Genomic DNA, 21,598 nt, shown 5'->3' on the forward strand with positions numbered 1-21,598 from the left:
TCCAATTCTCTCCTCCATCCCAACGAAGGCTTAGCCCCCACCTGTAAAGATGATGGCTTTCGACCCCTGTAACAGCCCCTTTGGAACTATGGCTGCCTTGGGGAGAAGCAGGGAGAAACTCCTCAGCAGCATCCTGTGCTGCGTGTGGGTGGTAGACCTGGGACAGCCAGGATAAACACTACAGCAGCATTGTGGGCATGATGATTCTTCCCCCCTGAAATCGTGCATTTTTCCATCCAGCCTAGACAGAAATGTATGGACACATACGGTTATCCTAGGAGAAAGGGCTTTTGCATGCCACAGTTCTCGTGTTTATATAGACTAATGATCAAATTAAGACTGCTGACATATCTCACAGCATGGAAGCTGTAGCAACTTACAGAAACAAAAAACCTACATGTTTTTTATGCAAGCCCAGAACTTTCTGGCACAGTCTAAGCAATCAAACATAGTAGGTAAGAGGTGCTGAGAGGCACATTAATTCTTCTGCTCGTAGGGGAGTTTTGAGTCTCAACAGCAACTAACTAGAAGACTCTAAAATAGTTGCTCCTAAGACAGTGCTGCCTGCAAAATAAATTCTTTTTTTCTTCCATCTAGGTACCCAAATGCGTAGTATGGATTCAGAAACTGTATGCAAGTGTATCAGTTCTTATAAGAATCTGAAGTCTGACACCATTGTGCTTTAACAAATGGTGGCGTAAAAGAACCTTACTGTTTGGAACCCTCAAACTTAGATTCAAACACAGACTGAAATTCCCCTATTATAATTAGAGAAATAGTCAGAAAGTTTATCCTTCTGAGACACTAAAATAGGAGTCTAGATATAGTGTCTTCATCTTCCTTGGAATTCCACATCTCTGAGCTTTTTTGGCAGCTGCTTTAAACAGCAACCAACAAAAATGTATCATCTGCAATGCAAATGTTGTTATTACAATAGCAATCCTTTTTTTTCCTTCTTAAAGCAGAAAATAAAGTACAGTACTGTGTCAGTCTGTTTAGAAAGGAGAGACAGTCTTACCCAAGTTCAAGAGCAGACACAAACTTCACCTAACTCCTGGTATTCAGTCGCTGTAATCTCAGTGCATAAATCTCCTGTCAGAATGACAGTTTTTAATTCTTTCCAATCGAGAACTACGAACAACAATGGCTAAACTGCATTCCTGGGACAGCTGGGACTGTTTGGGAAGTACATTTCCAGAGAAATTAGACTAGCAACATCCAATAACACAGGAGAGTCCTGCTAACGCTCACTTTATTGATCTAAGTGCTCTGCAATATGAGACCGTGGAGAAAAGCTGGCGTTCAGTCTGGGTCTCCTCTCCTCCTTCCCACCAGCTTTTCCTACATATTTATTAAATTTGACTTGCCAAACAGAAAGAAAGAAAGAAAAAAAAGTCTGGACTTGTACATTTTTGTTCTATTTAAGCATTGTTATGGATGGAAGACTCTGAAAGAAATTTAAAAACTCTGAGTTTTCTTGCTTAATTTTTGTATTGAAACTATTTTCATCCTCATCTTTTATAATACTACCCCAGTTCTGGAATAGCCTCAAATAATTTGTTCACAAATATGTGTTGAACTGGTAAAAACCATTTTCACTTTAAGCCTATGTAGCTAAACATATCCAAAAGGCTGAGAAAACACTGGTTTAAAATATTGAAACAGGCTGGCCAAGCTCAAGACATTGCAAATTCCCTTTATGAGCAAACTGAAGGGAAGACATTCCTGTAAGTACACTCTGATTTCATTCAAGCTGAAAGAATGACAATTATGCTTATTAAACAACACCTAACGTGTGAGTGGTTTATGTGCACTGCTGGTTTACCCCAAGCAAAGAGCCAAGCAACCCCCCCTAAGACTCCTCTTATGGAAATAATACTCAGACTTCTCATGACTGATGAAATAATGAAACTCATGCAAATGAAACTGAACTCTGAAGAGTGGAAGCTATGTAATCACACACCTTTTTTAATACTATGTAATAATGATCCCTGTCCTAAATATCCCTCATTCTCTCTGAGATCACATAGGGATGTGTACATGATGCCACAGCCTACCTCTACAGGAGGCCCCACTCGTTACTCAAAGCTACTGATTTTCATAAATAATATTAAGAAGCTTTACTGTAGCTATAAACGTTCCAGACCATTGGAAATCTGAAGAAGAATGTGTGCTCAAGAGCTGATTGGTTTTTCCCACCTGTAGCAGTTGGTCAAGTAAAATATATTGCCCTTCCTCAAAAATCTGTCTGGTCTTCACTGCAAGTTAAGACCATGGTGGTTTTCCTTACAGACAGTCTTTGTTGAGAGTTGTTGCTCTCAGGTTACTCCATGTGTAACAGATATTTACCATGAAAATGATGTATGACAGCAAGATGATAAAAGCCCTCCAAAATTGCATGAGAATAAGGAAAACTGCAGGTTCACCAGATACATCTGTACACACGCATTCACAGAACATAGTGTTGTATGGGCTTCCTTGACATGTAAAATAGACACTATTCTGCACGTTTATCTCCTCCTGGACACACTCAGCAACAGAAACCCATGGGGCAGCTATGCTGGTTCCCTCTTGCACATATTTCCCAGCCAGGCAGTAAGAGTAAATAAAGATCAGCAATCATCCCTCCTCTTTCTCTTGCCCTCCCCTGCACCAAAGTGCAATTCTCAAAGCCTACCAAGGGTAATATAAATAATGACATTGGAAATAATAACCAACAGCAAAACAGAAGAGTGGCAATGCCACAAATAAAGGGCAACATCTGTGCCTGGGAGGTGGTGCCTGCCAGGTCTCAGCACTCTAGGTATACAATTCCCCACTTCCTCACTTTCCATCCCCAAGAAAACAGCAGAAAAATCTCAGAGAGTGAGAGAGAGATTGAGCGAGTGAGAGAGAGAGAGTTACGAGAGCCTGTGGCTGTATTGAATTTTACAAGTCTCCTTCTGTTCTGGGAACCCCCACATCATGCAGGCAGCTGCTACCATGGGCACTGGAACAGATGAAGGGGGAGAGCAGGGAGCAGCCTTCCAGAGCTTGGGGAAAGCACACAAGCAGCTCTCCACCCCGAGAAACCCACCCTGCCCTGCCACCCACCCCATTAGCAGGTGCCTGAAAAGCCTGCTCACTCAGCAAATCTGATGGCAGCCTAGAAATTAAATTTTACTCATTTAGAAGACATTTCTAGATGCAAGAAACCATCTAGACTGTTGGTGGCTGTGTGGACATTTTTCTTGGCATCAAGAATGGCCTACAGAACATGTACCTCCATCTGGCCTCTTCTTATTATACCTGTGCCACCTCCTCAACTGTGGCAATATAATTTTTTTTTGCGGGGCCATGTGGTGAATTGGATCAGGGAACTGATTCAGATTAAAATCCCAGACTAAGGAAATTAAAGTCCATTAATAAATATTGTAACTGTAATGTAATGTTACAAGCTCTCAAGAAAAGATTTGGAAAATTTCTATGCACTCTTTTTCTTATTGAACGTGTAGCGTAATACATCACCTTATGTTATTAAACAAAACATTAAATTAAGTACATTTCCAGTCTTGTGTAGGAGCTGCACATTTTACATTGTGTCCTGATGATGTCTAAGGACACAATTCCTAAATGCTTTCCCTGCTGTCCCCTCCACGACAGTTGATTTGTTTTGCAGAAATATTTGCATAAAAGCATACGCTGCCACCAAAGGTCTGGATGGGGCAATTGCAACATATTGGGAAGGAAGGAGAAGCCATGGCAGGAGGAGTAAGCTGTAAGAAAGGCTGTGAAGTGCAGCAGAGCAGAAGGGAGGAACCCAGATGTGCTGGGGCTGGAGAAAGGTGAGTGGTGAGAGGTACACTAGCGGATGGACACAAGCTGAGGGAGCAATGGGGGACGGGAGATACAGAACGGATTAGTGACATGAAACACCAACAAATACAGTAAAGTGGAAAGGACATTGCAGTTAAGGCTGGCTCAATACAAGGCATCCATCTGAGAGTGCAGTCAACCTGCTGCCCTGGCCCAGACACGTGCCACTCACCTCTTCCTGCTTAACAAGTCTCACAGTTGAAAGCAGAAAAGCCATGGCCAAAGTCAGGCAGCAACCTGGAGGGAACTTCCCAGCCCTCTCCGCCTCCTCCAAAACACATGGGGAAAGGCCAAATCACCAAAACTGGACCTCATAATGAGATTTTGAAAGCCTAAAAAATTTCCATGTCTGACTAAGGGACTGCAAGCCACACAGAAAGTCTGGACAGCCGACACAACCCCAGGTACCCTCTCCTCACCAGTACGAGAGCTCCTAGGATCAGATACTACTGCATGTAGCAAATTTTGAGAACATCATTACTGACGAGTTGATTTTTTTAAAAATCACTCATCAAGGTTACAATGAGCTATGAATTATTACAAAAAGGGAGGACAGTCAGCTCTTTTTAAAAATTAGATTTGAAGTATGTTTGGCAACTGCTTCCATCAGTATCTTCAGTTTCATTATTGGAATTCTCTTTTGAGTATTTTGCCTTCCCTCCTATTGTGAGAGCAACACAAAAGAAAGCCTAACTATATAGGAAAAAATGACTACCACAACTACACACTAAGTGTGGCCTAACGCATATGAAAGAATGACAAATGTATTTCATGCCCTCTTTTACAATAATTTGGTGCTTATACAACAATAAGTACAAAGTAAAAATACAGGGGGTTTAAGTCATGGTGATGCTTTTAGCAATTTTCTAGGAAAGATGTCACCCTTTGCATGTGTAAAATTCAGGCTCACTACTAACAGGAGGCAGAATTGATGCTTTTGCAGCCTCTACATACAGATGTGTTGACCTCAGCAGCAAGTGCCAGATTAATAGAATAAACTATACGCTTTTTTAGCCATTTTATTTGACTAATGAGGTTATTACTACTTCTTTTTTTTTGTTGTTTGACAAATGTGTAGTTCTCTCTCCTAAATTACAGTTATGTTTTGTTTCTCATTAAATTACATTAACTTTTGTCTTGCACTAGCTAAACATGTTTAAAAACCCTCTGAATTTGGATCTGAAGAGTGGAATCAGAAGTATGGAAAGTGCATGTGCTTTGCCAAAAATACTATTTCATTACTCTTCAGAATTAGCTGGCAGTGCTTCTGCAGTATTTACTGAAGTACAAACCAAATGTTTTCATCTGGACAGGATTCAAACCCTGGTATGTTACAACCACAACAAAAATCATCTCAGTCCAAAAGCCTTCTCTGTAATTTGGGCTGTGGTTTCTGCAAAACTGGATGATTCTTCTCCATGAATTATTTACACCAACTCCCCCTCTAGCTCCTCTGGTTTTTTCCCTCCTAACAATTAAACACAACCCAGATGTGCTTTGGAAAAATCTTAAAACAATTTAAAACATTAGGATGATTTACACACAGGGCAGGTCAAGGTATGTGGGACTTCAGCCTGCCCCAAAAAAGCACCCGGCTTGCCAAGCCCCACAGTGAGCCACGTCCAGAGGTTTGGCTTCTCCTCTGACACACAGCCCCATTTTGTAGCTCTAAGCAGGTGGAAAAACCTTGCCTCTCAAATGCTCCTGATGTGCTGGCATCTCAATGCTTAACTTTTATGGTCTGCTTCTCATTTTTTGTATGTCCCACTTATTATATTCTGGCAGGACAATGCCAAATCCCTGAAGTGCAAATATACGTAATTTATGCCTGCACCTTATGGTTGCTTTACCAAGCCAGGCTAAAGGAGCACAAATTACATAAACTCTATAGGAAAGAGCAATTGTACTTCACTTGTCTGATTCCACCTGCAGGAACAGTCCCAGAGGGAGCTTCCCGATGCCTGAGTGAGAGAGAGGAAAAGGCCATCTCAAATACAGAAATAAAACTGAGCTCCAACTCCTCCCTCTGCTGCTATTGTTCAAATCACAAGGTGCCTGGTGTTACAGCTAATTTATTGACTAGTGTAGCAATATAACTCTCATTTTCTTCTCAGCCTGTTCTTTGAAGTAGTAGAGCTAAACCCAAAAGCCTGAAGAAAATTTTTCCTTTTCTAGGGAAATGGAGCAAGGGTGGGGAAATGCGTGAGTCTGCAGGAAAAAAAACAGAAAGTCTACTTTCCAAACTTAGCAAAACACTCCAGTGTAAAAGAGTACCCAAAATGAAAAAACAAAACAAAACAAAACAAAAAAACAAAAAAAAAAGAAAAAAAAAAAAAAAACCAAACCCCACAAAGGAGTGCTTCTTAAATCTACAATTCCTATCTGACAATCTCAAAGCAATTTAACTCCATCAGCATGACTGGATTTTACAGTGAACCTCAAAACCAACCCTTTCCATGTGCACTTCAACCCCCAACAATATGTTCCCTCCCACCAAGAACAAAACTAGTATGGAAGTTTCAAACCACCGTGGTGACATTCCCAACAAGCTACCAGGCTGTGTTTCATACCCAAGAGATCCTGGGTCCCACCCCTAGCATAAAACCAGTTATTTGGACAACACTGAAGCTCTGGTATATTCACGTCTTAGAGAAGCAGGCTCAGAGGTTTTTGGCTGGGATGAAGGGCAGGAACTGCCTTCGCCAGAATTCTTTACATTGCCCCCTGGGCAGTGAGGCTTTGAATTGCTGCTGCCATCACAGCACTCAGATTTTATGCCAGTAGCTCATCCATAATCAACATCCAGCTACGTCGACACCTATATACAGAGTTAAATATTTATCCTCATTTACAACATACTAAACAGCTTGCTGAGGGACTCGGACTGAATCTGTGGCAAATACAAGAGCTAAACCTCAAGATTAGTCTCCCATTTCAACCAGTTAACTGCATCTTTTGGCTTTTTGCAGGGATAGATATTGGAATCGTTAACATCAGAAAGAGCCCAAAAACTGGAAGAGCAAGAAAAAGCTTTCCTTCAGCTGTAGTACTACCCACAGGATACTCTATCTTACTTCAGCACCTCTTCCCACCTCTCAAATCTCCCAACAGGCACACACTGACATGAAATTGCACCTTCCACTGGATGCCTGGAGTTTTGGCACTCCAGCAGCACTCTGTTCCCTTGGGAAGGGATAATCCATGGTGGAGGTCACCAGGCTCTCTTTTCTCTCTGTACTCCATGCAAGTGTTGTTCACTCAGAGACTGTGTACCACTTCTCCCTGACAATACTCTTGTCCTAAACCACCATAAGTGTTACTTAGTAGCTCATATTCCATAGGTGGCCTAAATGGTTGCATATATGAGAAACAGCTTATATTCTACACTTCAATGTTACTCCTAACTTTAAAACAGAACTTAGAAATGTTGAAGTTACAATTACTAAATGCAAACTTATTTTTATTAAATGGTTTGTGCATTTGAAATTCAACATCCTAAAGTTTATTCTTGAATTTTCAATCCATTCCAAAATTTTAGTTTCAATAACAAAATCAGTAAAATTTTTTCTTCCAGTATTTTAAACAAACTATTGTATGTCTGCACGGTTTAATATTATTTTGGAATTACAGAACCTAACCCAGACTGCAAAGAAGCTCATACTTTTGGACAGTGTCAGCACTTCATTGCTTTGCTTCCAGCCTAATCAAGTTGCAGTGCTATTCAATCTGCTTACTGTGATGTGGTGATCAAGTGTCCATGGTGCCAATGGCTGGTGCTTCAAGAATGTGACTGATGCAAGGCAGCAGCTCTCCAAGTACAGCACACGTTGACTACAGAGCCTACTGACACCAAACTAACAGGCAAACACACCTTTTGCCTTGCTGAAAAGAGGGGCAAATTAACAGTTGTTTTCTAACATGCCCAAGGTAAGAACTCCCAGGCTTTGGTTCTGGGGGCTCTCCCACTGTAATCAGAAATCTCTGCAGGTATGAACTGACACAACTTCTCCTATCAAGACTCAGAAAAAGAAGACTCGGATCAAAGGCCCCTGACCCTTTTTACCACCCAAATACAGATGTTTAAAAGAATAAAAAGCCTGTTTAAGAGCACACTGCACTAAAAGCTACAAGTTACTGAACTTCAGACAAACACGAACATTTCAAACAAATATTTCACATAGTGAAATTTTCTGTTTTGATTTTGCCCAATTGTAATAAATCATCAGATTATTAAGTCAGCACAGCACTCAAAGAAAAAGAACAATCACACGTTTTGCAGAATAGAAGAGCCTGAAAACTCCATTTGTGAGATCTCAATTAAACCATTTTTATTTAGGAATCCCTGAAATTCTCTAGCATGTAACTCCCAGAGGCTCAGCTTAATTAGAAAATTGATCATGGGAAAACTTCTTCAAATGTACTCTCCTAATCACAGCCTTCCTGTTATCACCTTTTGCCAAAGATCTTTTGCTCACAGGGAGTTGTTTCTCCTTCCTCCTTTAGCTTGATATTTGACTCATAATATTTTAACCTGTAAATAATTACAGAGAGCAGAAGCAACTTAAATGCAGTGTAACAGAAGCTATTAAGAAAAATATGATCAGAGGCAGAAAACACAGTAAAAGTGAGAGCTGTTGTACAACCACACGGAGATGACACTCTCGTATCTACACGCTGCTGAAAGATACTAATTATGCCCCTGGCAAAGGGCATACAGGCTCCTTCAAAGAAGCTATTTAAAGATAAGAACACTGCAGACAAACACTTCAGAGATATCTGTACTATTCTCCTCCTTGTGTTGAAAATTCTAGGTCACAATTTAATAAAATTTTAAAAAACTACCAACCTTTTTAAAAGGAGGATTTAAAAATTATAGAAAGCAGAGGAGCCTTGCCAAGTTTGGTCAGTCTAGAAACGTATTCCACGTCTCAGATATTCATCAACTGTTACAGCTTTTTCATTGTGCTCCACTTACCTTTTAAGAAGTAATTAGTACAGAGTATTATCAAATCAAGAGTTTGAAAAACAAACTAATTAAAATATGTCTAAAGCCTTTGTGTTCTGGATAATGAAACCAAGCAGGTCATCTTGGTTAAATTACTTCCCTTTGAAATTACAGGGTGCTAATGGAGTGGGGGGAGTTAAAATTATTTGAATCATTTGATTTTCTTACACACAGCAAGACAGGTAAATGGGACTTCTACTCCTAAGTATGGGATCTTACGTGTGTCATGGGCCTTTTTTCCACACGGTAGCATGATAGCATTGCTCCTTCACTGACAGAATTCAGCTGCTCCCACTCAAAATAAACCCCACAAGAACAATGAAGAGCAAACCTGTAGTGGTGACAGGATGATTAAATTTTTCTGTTTAAAAACAGAAAATGAACGTACACATTGACACGTGAATTCATGGTGGAATTCAGTCCAAGGTTGGACTTGGTGATCTTGAAGGTGTTTTCCACCCTTAGTGACTCATGATTCCATGGTGTGATATATTTGCACTGAGCTTCTGACACCACTGCTGGGTGTGGTGGGACAAGGGCAGAGAAGACCAATGAGCTGCATTCCCACCAATCCTGGGAAAGACTCCTCTGCCCAAAAAAAGGCTTTGATCATGAATCCAGGGATTCTATCACCAGATCATTTTGAGGGACTAGGACCTCAGATAGTCCTAACTTCTTTAATTAAACAAACATAGGGATTTACTGGCCTGGATCTTACAACTACTGCATTTAAGATTTTTGAAGTGCTGAACTTCAACCCTGTGAGTGTGCTCTTATTTCCACGCAATTGCATGTTGCATTTCATGGTGAAAGCACAAAGAGCCAAGGCTGGACATACAGCTGGACAGAAGTCAGAACAACCATGTGTCCCCCCATGCAAGCAATTCTGAAACCCTCAACACTGCAATAAATAATAGCATAGAGGTTCCAAATCAAAATAATCCCTTCCAAAAAATCCCAAGTCTTCCTTCCCTATGCAGGGTCTTAGTAAGCTGCTGGCTCTTCCCCCTCCAGGCTCACTAGGCAGCACCAGAAGAGTAGCACCAAACTAAGCCTGCCAGTGCCCTGAAGAGTCACTTGTGGGACCTTTCTGGAGCTGGATATACCTGCATGCTGCTACGAGAACTCCCTACCAGCATATTAACTACCAGCTTCCATCTCCTTGTTTTGGAATGGACACATCAAAAGAGACAACCACCTGCAGCTAAAGATTCCCAGAGGCCAAATGGACACAACCTCAGGCAGCCAGGACCTCTTGAAGGACACAGCAGTTGAGGCACAGAAGCCAGAACCACGCTAATACAAGTCTGAACGACCCACTCCTCCCTCCAAGCCACAGCACTCTCCTGCTCCTCCACAGAGAAGCACCCAGGTAGCAGGTGCCCAAGAAGATTCTCCTGCCTCTTTTTAACTGGTTCTTTTCATGTTTTATACAGGGGTGATGCAGTAATAAGCTTGTGGGGGTGCTGAAACACAAAGCTGACAGCTTTCCCTTTCACAGTTTTTCTTCAGACTGTTTAAGCAGACCAAGAACATGCCATGTGTGGCACTCAGAGCAGACTCTCCCTCGTGGTTTTTAACATAATGGTAATTGTGATCTTGCCGTCTGAATGCATGTGTTGTCAGAAATGTTCGAGTACTCCTGCATACTGAAGAAATTAGGAATGAATTGCAAGTTCTTAACAGACAGTACAAAACATCAATTATGCCACAGATGAATAACAAAGGAGGAAATTACAGGTGCAAGAGCTAAACACCCATTGATTTAAATAAAAAAATTAAAAAAAAAAAAAACCAACAACCTGAAGCACTGGAATAGGACTAAAGTACCCGTGCTTCCCATTTGCATTGTTAAACCAGAACACTAAGAGAATGCAAAGAGAGTAGGAAATAGAAGGGGAGATAAGTGACACCCCCACACAGGTTGCCTTTCTATAAGTGCAAGTGCCTTCAAAGCTATAAATAGCACATGCTTAGTTAGCAAGCAGTGGAAACAAGTGTGTGAATGCAGCCATGTGTGCTCGCACACAGACACACAGACACACAACCCCCATCTGACTCTTCCCACCAACAACTGTGGCAGTTGGCCCAGAGCACAGCAGTGACACGCTGCCAACAGACTGATCAACCTCACGGCACACTAAATTAGAAATACATTTCCACAGATTACATTTCAGAGGACCGTTATGCCACTTTAAACTCCATTAGATTCTGCTCCTCTCCATCCTTTAAACAAACACAAAAGCTAGCAAATCACCCTCCGCTATCCCCTCCACCCACCCACTTTACCAGAGATCCCAACAGGATGGAGGCTCCATACTGGATGTGAAATAAGATGGATAAATTAGCAACCAGTCTGAAGGTACCACTAGCCTAAAATCTTACAGAGGGAAAAAGAAATCAAACCACACTGCATTAAGGTGAGAAAGCCTCAGCAGGAAGCTACAGGTGGTGTTGCTCACTGCTGTCCATAGATGCAACAGAGACCCAAGAATGGGGAACTCAAGCTCTGAAAAATTCAACCCACTAGGTAAGACTTTTGCAGACAAGCTCTATCTGTAACAAATGCACACCCTTTCAGCAGGTAATGGGACAAAACAACACCAAGAAGCATCATTCCAGCACAGAGGATGCAGTTATGGCTAACTGCACCTATGAGAAACACAAAGAAAGAGATAACATGACAAATGGGGGATTAAACTGAAAGATGCTGTCTTCAGCACACGACTTGGGACACAAGGCCATGGAAAGTCTTAAGAAAAATGACCACTCGAGTAACATCTCCTTCTCTAGCTTAATCTAGACAGTACCTCATGCTCAGGACCCCCAAGTCTGACATGCAGGCTTGCAGACACACAGCCCATGGGTCCCTAACACACCACACAGCTCCAGCCAGGCTCAAGCACCTGTTACTGTGAAGTAATTCAAGTATTTCACTCCACAATCTCAGATGCCTCCTTTGTACCTGGATTGCTGAGAGGAGGAGCTCACCTGTGTTTTAATTATCATCACAGGAACAATCCAGCTCCTGAGGCAGACAAGAACAATGGCAACCCCTCCACCTACTGTCACATGAAAAGCCTCGCTCAGATTGAACAATAAAGGACAGTGAGTAGGTAGAGAAGGGGAATTTCCAAGCAGATTTTCTCCTCTTGTGGGAACAAGCACTCAGGCAAGTTAAGCACTTCTCCAGTTTATAGTCAGACAAAACAAAGGAGGATGGGAAGGACTTAAGAGAGCTAGACAAAAACCCATTCAGGGTAACAGAGAGCCAAGCATAAAAGAAATTTCTTTTTGCACTATTACCAGCCTCATTTTATGATCTTCAGAGCCATGAACTCGAATGCTCCTGCTGCAGATACAGTCAAATTGCTGAGAGCTGAAATGCACACAATACCTTCAAGTGCAGCTCCAGTACATTTGTCTGGCTGCTGCTACAGCTCCTTCTGTGAATGAGACTGTGCCCCAGCACTGCTGCCAGCTACCTACCTCGAAGACAGAGGAAAGTGAGAAAATCTTCTGTCTTGGGCTTCCTTTTGGAGAGGTCAGAAATCTGAGTGGCAGGAGGGGGTAATAACGGCTCCACTATCTTTATTGGAGTTGTGCTGGGACTGTTTGGCTGGGACTGAGCAAACTTCCTTTGTGCTTGCAGCCTTGGCCTGTGGAAACAAGAGCACATCAGGAACATGTTAGGCAGAACTTGCTGGATGTGTGAACACATAAAAATTCACCATATAGGACAGAGAGAGAGACAGAGAGAGAGAGAGAGAGAGAGAGAGAGAGAAAAGAGAGAGAGAGAGGAGATAGAGAGAAGAGAGAGAGAGAGATCTGAATCCATCTCCCACCAATACCAAATCCCTAACTGGGTCAATAATGAAGACAGTATTTTATATGTTTTACCCTGTGGTATCTTCTGCTACAGTTTGGAAAACCAGAAAGGGAACATCTTGACTGCAAAATCTGTGACTACTATTTCATATGTTCTGAGTGTCTTCTCGCACATGATACAATTACAGTTTACCATTCACTTATTTGGAAATTAAATCTGTATTTTGCACTATGAAAATGTCTTTTTTTTTGTTAAGTGTTAGTGCTCATTGCTTTCTGTTTTTAATTAAATTACAAATTAGGTTTATTTTAGCCCCATTAAGGTTTTAATTTATTCCAATCTGCTAGAATCTTATTTTTATAATAAAATATATATTAATAGATAAGGGATATAAATATATTTGTGCCCAGTTCTAAAAAATAAAACCTTTAGGAGAAGATATTTTTGACAGGGAAAACATCAGGTCAAAACCTTTAGATTTTTGTTTGCTTGGCCACAGCCCAGAAGACAGTAAGCAAGGCGGACAGCAGTGGGGTTAAGCAGGATTTGGGATAAATTTGTAAGATTGAAGGACATGTGTGGAATGAATTTGTTCAGTCCTGGTAGTGGGCAATGGACTGACACTCTGATTAGTTTTAAAGCATGCCCAGATACGGCTGCAGGAAATGAGCAGCTGCAGGTGATTTTGGCACTTGGCTGCAAATTATTTCAAGCCTATCTGAAGGCTCTGATTAACTGCTAGGTAGCAATGAATATGATTTTCTTTAATATGTCTAGAACGTAAATTGGTATTAGGGAAAGCATTTTGGGGTAGAACAGATACCTGGAGGGGGTCTCACTGGGAACCTGTCCCAGTTCCCCATATAAGAACATGTTAATTTCTCACTTAAGCAACTGGGATTCTAATTATGATCTTTATTACAGCTTCAAAAAGGAGAGAAGCTACAGAAAGAACTTAAAACCTTGTTGAGAAAAGATGCAATTCTATGTCATTTTATTCCCTAATAGCAGAGTATTTACATAATGTCAAAGTGAAACATATTAAATAACACTGAAGGGAAGCCCAGGTCTTGTCACTCCACGGCAGCCTCGACTGTTGTGACTTAAGGAAAGCACAGCTGCCGTTTGTTAGGGATGAAACACATAATTGGCAAACCTCTTGTTTTTCACGCACATTAACCTTAAATATTTGGGTAACAAGAGCTTTGTTACAACAAACACCTCCCCTAATGACAACAGAGACCCAAAGTAAGATTCAGCAGTTTTCTCCCTAGACTGTGCATAAAATTGTCCTTGTCCTCACTATCCAACCCCCACCACCCTGAACATACCAGCCATTCCTACTGCTTTTTCTACTCTCCTCCATGGCAAAAATAACCTGGTGTTTACAAATATTTTTATAATGGTGCTTATAATTTGTGAATTGGAACTAAAAGACTATTTAGCACATATATTTCCTCATATCTATGAACAATTATCTTTCCAGAATGAAGGTCTTGTATAGATCTGCCTGTATCTCCAAAAAATTACTCAGATTGCTTTGCAAAGCCCCGTCTCTTCAGGCAGACTAAGGACTCTCGTGCAGGATGAATGGTATTTTAATTTCAAGCAACTACATTTCTATCACCAAAACCATACATGCAGCCAGAGAAAAACGCTTTGTGTTGGCTCCTGTTCTGCACAAAACATATGCTCTCTCGGCAAAAAACAGACCATAAAGGTTAGTGAGCATCCTGGCTTTCTGCACAGCAATTTTTTCCCATTGATGTGCTTCATCAGCCAGGCTGTTAAAAAAATAAAACCACCCACCCTCTGCATCTCTCTACCTGCTCAAATCTCATGTGATCAGTGATGAGCAAGGAGTACTACCACCCACCATGCCACAAACTAAAGATTAAGCCTGTTTTATGGTTCAAAATTAACCCTTTGCAGCAAGAGGTTCATCCATGCTGGTTTGCAGTATCCCTATTATCAGTCCCCAGAGCACTGAAACAGGATTAGAGAATGACTTGCAAGTTTGGCATAGATGTGAAAAGAAATAGGGAACCAAAAGTACTTTTGGTTCTGTACGTTGTCTGCTACCATTCTTTTCTGGGACAAAAAAATCCCGATGAGGCATGGAGCCTGGCCTGGCTGCATCACAGGCTCTTCACTACTCACGGGGGCCCTTGATTTCAGCAAGGATAGAGAAAATTCCAGGCACTGCCTCCACTTACAACCATGAACTTTTGCTGCTTCTCCCAGGAAGGCTGTGGAGACTTGTTTCTATATGGTCAGATGTGTTATAGATGGATAATGAGATGATTGGTTCTTGCAATTAAGGGATGATTATTGTGTGACTATTAAGAAAAGCTTTACTGATGTATAGCCATGTTATTGCAGTTTAGATGTCCTCTGTTCTCCCCATTGTTCCCTTTTCCCCCCTGTATTGTTACCATCAGACAGCCGGGGTTGTCTAGGACAGGTAGAAAGAAGGTGTGCACTTGTGCCCCTGGCGTGGGGCAGTTGGGAATGGAAAAGCTTGTTGCTTAGGGGGTGCGGCATGGCAACACCTGATCTCCAATCAAGTTACAGGAAAGCAGTCTCCACCGATAAATGGCAAAGAAGAGCTGACTGACAGACTTTGGGAGGGGCCAGGGCTGGCTGATGCAACCCCCAGGGGTATAAAAGACTGAGCATCCATCTTGAAGATGAACTGGCCATGTGGTACCCATGAGGGGCAGTTCCCAGTGCTGCAAATTTTTCCTTATGTAGTCCTTTTGTTGTATTTTTGTCAAGGTTTCATAAACCTTCTAAATTTTCAAAGTGAGCAGTTGTTTCTCACAGATGTGTCCGAGATGCTTCTCCTCCCAAACCAGAGTTGAAAGATGGCTGTACTTCCATCTGCTCAGTTTTACATCACCAGTGGCACAAAACCAGGCCCCTTATGAAATATCCATCTTTTATTAAAACCATGAGCAGTTACAGGGTGTAAATATCACTGATTCAATTTATGAACACTAGTAAAGGAAAGCACTGTTTTATGACTGCAGCATCCTTTAGGTTTCTGCAACAACTACTGTTCCTTGCATGGATACATATGTCCTCCACAGGCTTCTACTTCAGTGCCTGAGAGCACATTCAAAGTGAGCTGTGAGCAAGAAATTAACTATTCTGTAGCTACAGCATACAGGGATGAGGAATCATGATTAGGAAGCAAAAGGCATGTTCTTAAGTAGCTCTTGGTTCAGATTTATGTAAACATGACCAGTTTCAAAGGTGGGCCAGCAAAGAAAAAACACACATACTTCAAAACACAGGCAGCAACTAAAACGGTTTCCTTTTGAAGGCATGTATACACCTTAATAAACTCCTATGTCCCCATGAAAACCTCTAGCAGCATAAAACCAATTATTTCAGGTATGGTTTCACATTACACTTAATCCAATCTAAGTGTGAAGCTGCTGCCAAAGAAGGATTGTACCCTCCTCCTTCACTACAGTTACATTAGAGGAAGCGTATCAAGTCGTACTCACACACCACTTCTGAACAAGGAAGAACAGAAATGACAAAAGTGCTCGGAAAGACACTGTCTGCATATGATGGTGCCTATCTAAAATTTAGAAAGAAACAGTGTAGCCAGCAAGACCAAGGCAGTGATTGTCCCCCTGTACTCAAATCCTGTGTTCAGTTTTGGGCCCCTCACCATGAGAAAGACATTGAGGTGGTGGAGATGGAAATGGAACTACTTGAAGGGTCAGAAGCACAAGCCCTGTGAGAAGTGAGTGGAAGAGCTTGGGGTGTTTAGCCTGGAGAAAAGGAGGCTCAGGGGGAATCCCATTGCTCTCCACAACCCCTGAAAGGAAGGTGCAGCCAGGTGGGGGTCAGTCTCTTCTCCCACATAACAAGTGACAGGACCAGAAGTAAAGGTCTCAAGTTGTACCGGGGTATGTTTAGATTGGGTATTAGGAAAAGTTTCTTCACAGAAAGGGTTGCAAAGCATTGAAATAGTCTGCCCAGAGAAGTGATTGAGTCGCCATCCCTGGAGACATTTAAAAAGACACATGCATGTGGCACTTAAGGACACAGGTGGACTTGGCAGTGCGGGGTTAGTGGCTGGAGTCAATGATTTGAAAGGTCTTTTCCAACCTAAATGAATCCATGATTGTTTAAATGCCTAACGCCACCAACACAGCTTTGCTCTTTGCTTCTTAATGCAAGGATTTCTGCTGGAATGACCTATTTAGCCGCGCATTTGGCAACAACAGACAGATTGGCATGAGCAGCAGAAAGAACAAAAAAAATCCTGTTTCCGTCCTCGAAATAAATTGCGCACTTTGTCCTCATTGAAAGGGTACACACTATGTAAGGCTTACAAATACGTAAACAGAAAAAACTTCGCAAGATGGAAAAGGATGAGGAAAGAACTTAAAATAATCCCACATCTAAACGTCATGCGAACACCCAACATGCAGCCAGAAATACCCAGACTATTTAAAAATAAACAGTAAACCACTTTCTCTCAACAGAATATTATTTTACTTCTACTTCTTTTGAGAGACTTTAAACACATACCTATGACGCAAAGTTCAAAAAAGCCTCAGCCTGAGAAAGTCTCACCTCCTTTGGGTATGCTTCTCTTCTACTCAACTACTGTTTAGGTCTAATGAAGTAATTTCAGCCAGAGAGTAAAACACTACAACAAAAATATCCTGATTGCAAAAAGTCAGGCTAGGCTAGGCTACAAAACATTTCTCTCCTGACACAAAATATACTTTTTGAAGCTTTTTTAGAGTAGAACTCGTTTTTAGTAGAATATTTTAAACAAATTGCATTCTTTGTAATTAGAACACTACAGGTTTGTGTTAACTAAAAGTGCTTCAGAATGTCTTTTTTAAAAAAACATATCCTAGCACCATTCCTTTAGCTTGTAAAAAAGTTCACATTTAGGAAAAAAAGACTTAATACTCAGAGGCGGTCTTTTCTTCACAAAGCAAATTTCAGGCTAGTAGTAGCAGTCTGTGTTAAATTTAGTAAACATTAACATTCTAGATAACAGTGCATGTTGTGCTAGTCACAAATCAAGTATTAAACTATCAGTATGTGAGACTTTGTTGTACATGAGTAGAAAAATCTTACTCTTTTCACCTTATTACTCCATAACTCCTAAGCGAAAACAAAGCATAAATACGATAAAACACACACAAAAACAAATATGCACAGATTTGTAATATATTTGCATGCTTACTAATCTATTTATAGAAAATTCTGGGTTTGAGAGGCTATTCTCATGCCTAAGCATCTCAACTGGAAAGAGATTTGCAGAACAATCTTCTGCAAATGTTCTCTAATCTCCAGCAATCTGCAGGTTTCCACCACGCTTCCTGATTAGTATGTGCTACCATATGTCTTTGCTGCTTGGTCTCATTACCTTTCACTTACTCCTTGAACTCCACTTTTGCTTTTGTCTTTTCCTGCTTTTCTGTAGCCTGATATAATCTTTTTCTTGATAACAGCAAGACAAGGAGTTAAGTTTCCAAACACTATAGGAACCATTGCGGAAGCAGCTGCTTGAGCAGCACAGTTTTGTGACTAATTCCCATTTTCCTTCTCACTGCAATGTGCTTTTCACTTAACAATTATGAGAAGGCTCTGGCACAGCTAGGCACTCCACCTCACAGATTTTGTTCTGACCACTCCATGCTAACATCATTATAGCTTCCCCTCTGCTGAATACCTGGGTTATTTAATTCCTTGCTGTGACATTTTGCTGGCATGGTGAAAAACTTATCTCTGAGGTTTGCTTGGCTCTGTGCCCCTGATCTCAAAGAGGTCTGAAGCGCACCATCTCTCGGTCTCATTGGAGGTGATAAACCAAGTATGTAAATTGTGTAACTCCACCATACAACGTGGCACCCGGTCTGCCACACAGCATGTCTGTACAGAAAAATTCACTTGTGTGTGCAGCTTTGTTCAGTAAGGTAAACTTACTTGAATGTGACAGGCTGCAGAAATGTTCTGCCCTCATTTAAAAATAAAATAAAAAAGCAATTTAGGCTTTAATAGCCAGGTGTCTGCTGGAAATCAGATGATTATCAAGCATGTAATTTCCACCTCAAAGTCATGTAACCATGTTACAGGCACTTTTAGGCATGCCCAAGATGAGCATGCAAAACTTCTTGCTGGAGGTATCATTCTTCATGGGACAAGAAGGAAATCTTGTGCTAGCAAGAAGCATGGCTAAGCTACATTTTACCCTTTCAATCCTCTGAATGAATCCAAGATATTCCCTCCCAACAGTGACCTTCTAGAAGACCACCAGTTCATGTGAACAGGGCTCCAAACTTCAACAAGTTTTCTATGACAATAATGCCAAAACTTATATGAAATTTATTCTTTTTTCCCCACACTGTGATGGTTAACATTTGGATAATCAAAAATATGAGGTGGGAAAAAAATTTCCCTCAGAACACAAGAACTTGATGGCTGTCCTTGGAGCACACCTGAGTGCACGTGTTGGCTCTGGTGGCACTAGGCAGTGTTTCTATCTGTACTCACACACCTTTGCCACCACTGCGTCCCAAGCTACCCTGTCAGGTCAGTAAACAGCACCACACCAAGAACAAGAAAGCCAGCATTTGAAGGAGTCCTTTGAATTGCATTTCCTCTCCCACATGCCCCAAAGCTACTGGGATAGTATTTTCTGCCCACATCAGTGGTATCTGTTGCCCATTTAATAGCACACGACTCTGTCGCTACAGCCAGCAAGTCTGCAGTAGGGGAAACAGAACAGAGATTCAATCAGCATCTGTGTCCTCACACTGGTTACCAGGTATGGTGGTGTACCAGGAGGGGACTAGAAGTCAGACCTGGTTGCTCCCATCCATGCAGATGTCAAGTGCAGCTAACTGCTGCAGAGCATGGGGTCACTCTCAGATACGGCTCCTTCAAAATAATTTGCAAGACAATGTAATCCAAGACACAACCTAGACCTGTACTACCAGGTAAGAGTGTAATTCTTAACCCTATCATATGATTAAAAGAATCTGGGCTACTTTGCAGTAAATTAAACATTCCAGAAAGGTTGAATGCAAGAATTTTCAGAAGCTGTTTTCACTAAGACCTTTATTCACTCCATCTTTTTACTTTCTGTGGCCCAGTAAATCAAAATTGAGCCTAAATTAACAACATGATTTTAAACCACATTTAAATTTTCAAGTGATCCAATGAAAGCACAATATTAAGCCCATTCAGTCCTTGATTGTGGAGCCTAACAGGGCACGTTTCTTTAAAAAACATTTCTTGCTCTAAAACTTTAGGGACAATGAAGGGATGCACATTTTTCTTTGAGGTTGGTTTTTTTTTTTGGGGGGTGTGTGTACTTTGTTAAATGGGAAACAGTTGGTTTCTGAGAACCTCCTCTCCTGCTAACAACAGAAAGGTGTTTGGGAATGGCATTTAATGAACAATAATTGAGCTAACCCATATGCTTCATGACTAGTTCAAAGTACAGCTAGACACAAACTTTTTTTGCTAAAAACTGCTCCAGTTATCATTATTTCTGGAACTGCCTGTTTTTCCTGGCAATGCTCACTGATTACAAGAAGGTACTTGCAGTCTCCAAACCCTCCTCATGTCATGCAGTTTAGCAGACACTTATACCTACTAAGGGAAACAGCTGGCTGTTCAAACAGCACAAAAGATAGCACTGGGCAAAGTGGGAACCCTTAAAAGCTGCTGGGCACTGTTACCATCCCCCACCACTTTAACTGTGTTAGGAGGAACTGGACAACTCCAGCCACCATAAATGAGCCCTGTACATACTCCACAATGCCTAAGCAGTCAAAATGACATAGGTATGGAAAGCCTGCCTGCTAGGCTGAGGCCCATACTGGACAGTTTATAGAAGAATTTGTAGAAAACTAACATTGTGTTCAGGTTTCACCTGTAGATCCAGTAAGTGCAGGTGTTTCAGTGGTGCAGATAACCTTGAGAGGGTTAAATCACACTGGGCACTAAATGCCCTGGGTTTTTGTCCTGAAACATCCACAGTGGTCAGGGAATTTTGACACTACTCTTATGTCGCAGTAGGATTTCCCAATGTGAACTTGGGTGCCTTTCATGGACTTCAGGATACAGGGAAGCAAAGAGGAACACGAAACTATCCAAAAAACCAAAAACCAAAAGCATAATTAGTCAAAGTTGCAGGAGAATGGGTCCCCTCTCACCTTACTGTTGCAACTGGTTTTAACTTGACTTGATGCAAGAATAGTCCATGTTCATTACACAAAACTTGCATCACTGCAGCACTGCAGGCAGGGTCACAACCTCTCATCGTGCTTAAACCGAAACTTAACTTTGGGTTACACCAAGGTGCAACTCCAGCACAACACAATTACAAAACCATACATCCACCTTCAAATATCTCAGCAATGGCATGCTTAGCTCAGACTCTAGCAGCTAGATAAAGGCTGATTTAGACTGAAATACATTAATGACCATCAAATACTCAAACCCTTCCACCTGTCCCGTGTGCCAGTCGCTGTGGCAAGTACAGGAGGGTTTATTGGCTGCTGTCCAGAGAGAAGCAGCAGTGGGAGTGTGATCAAATGAGGATATGGCAGCTGAATAAAGCTCCCAAGAAGCAGTTTTCTTACAGCCTTTGTCATCAGATAGGACACTATAGGAACTGTCCTACAGACTTGTCCATAAATCCAGGGCGAAAGCCTTATTCCTCTATAAGTAAGTGTGGGATATGGACAATCAGAAAGACAATGACTCTTTTAAATCTACTTTCTCCAGGACTATAACACCTGAGATTGGACAAAAATTCTTCCTCTCCATACAGACATGTGGTGAGCTGTACATGGCAATAGATGGCAGAAGAGATCCTTCTGAATACTGGAGACAGGTGGTGCCACCCTTCCTTT

General features: G+C 41.5%; 1 protein-coding gene across 3 annotated transcripts in view; it reads right to left on the minus strand.

Moving 5' to 3' along the window:
• JARID2 (jumonji and AT-rich interaction domain containing 2) overlaps window positions 1-21,598 on the minus strand; it is a 213,842-nt gene that overhangs the window by 47,622 nt on the left and 144,622 nt on the right. For all 3 annotated transcript variants that reach the window (XM_041475330.1, XM_041475331.1, XM_041475332.1), the window contains exon 4: window positions 12,350-12,519. In XM_041475330.1, the coding sequence (XP_041331264.1) occupies window positions 12,350-12,519 (170 nt within the window). The remainder of the gene's footprint in view (window positions 1-12,349; window positions 12,520-21,598) is intronic.

This window comes from Pyrgilauda ruficollis, unplaced genomic scaffold, assembly GCF_017590135.1.
Source record: "Pyrgilauda ruficollis isolate IOZ18807 unplaced genomic scaffold, ASM1759013v1 scaffold35, whole genome shotgun sequence".
In the NCBI taxonomy this organism is placed as follows: domain Eukaryota; kingdom Metazoa; phylum Chordata; class Aves; order Passeriformes; family Passeridae; genus Pyrgilauda; species Pyrgilauda ruficollis.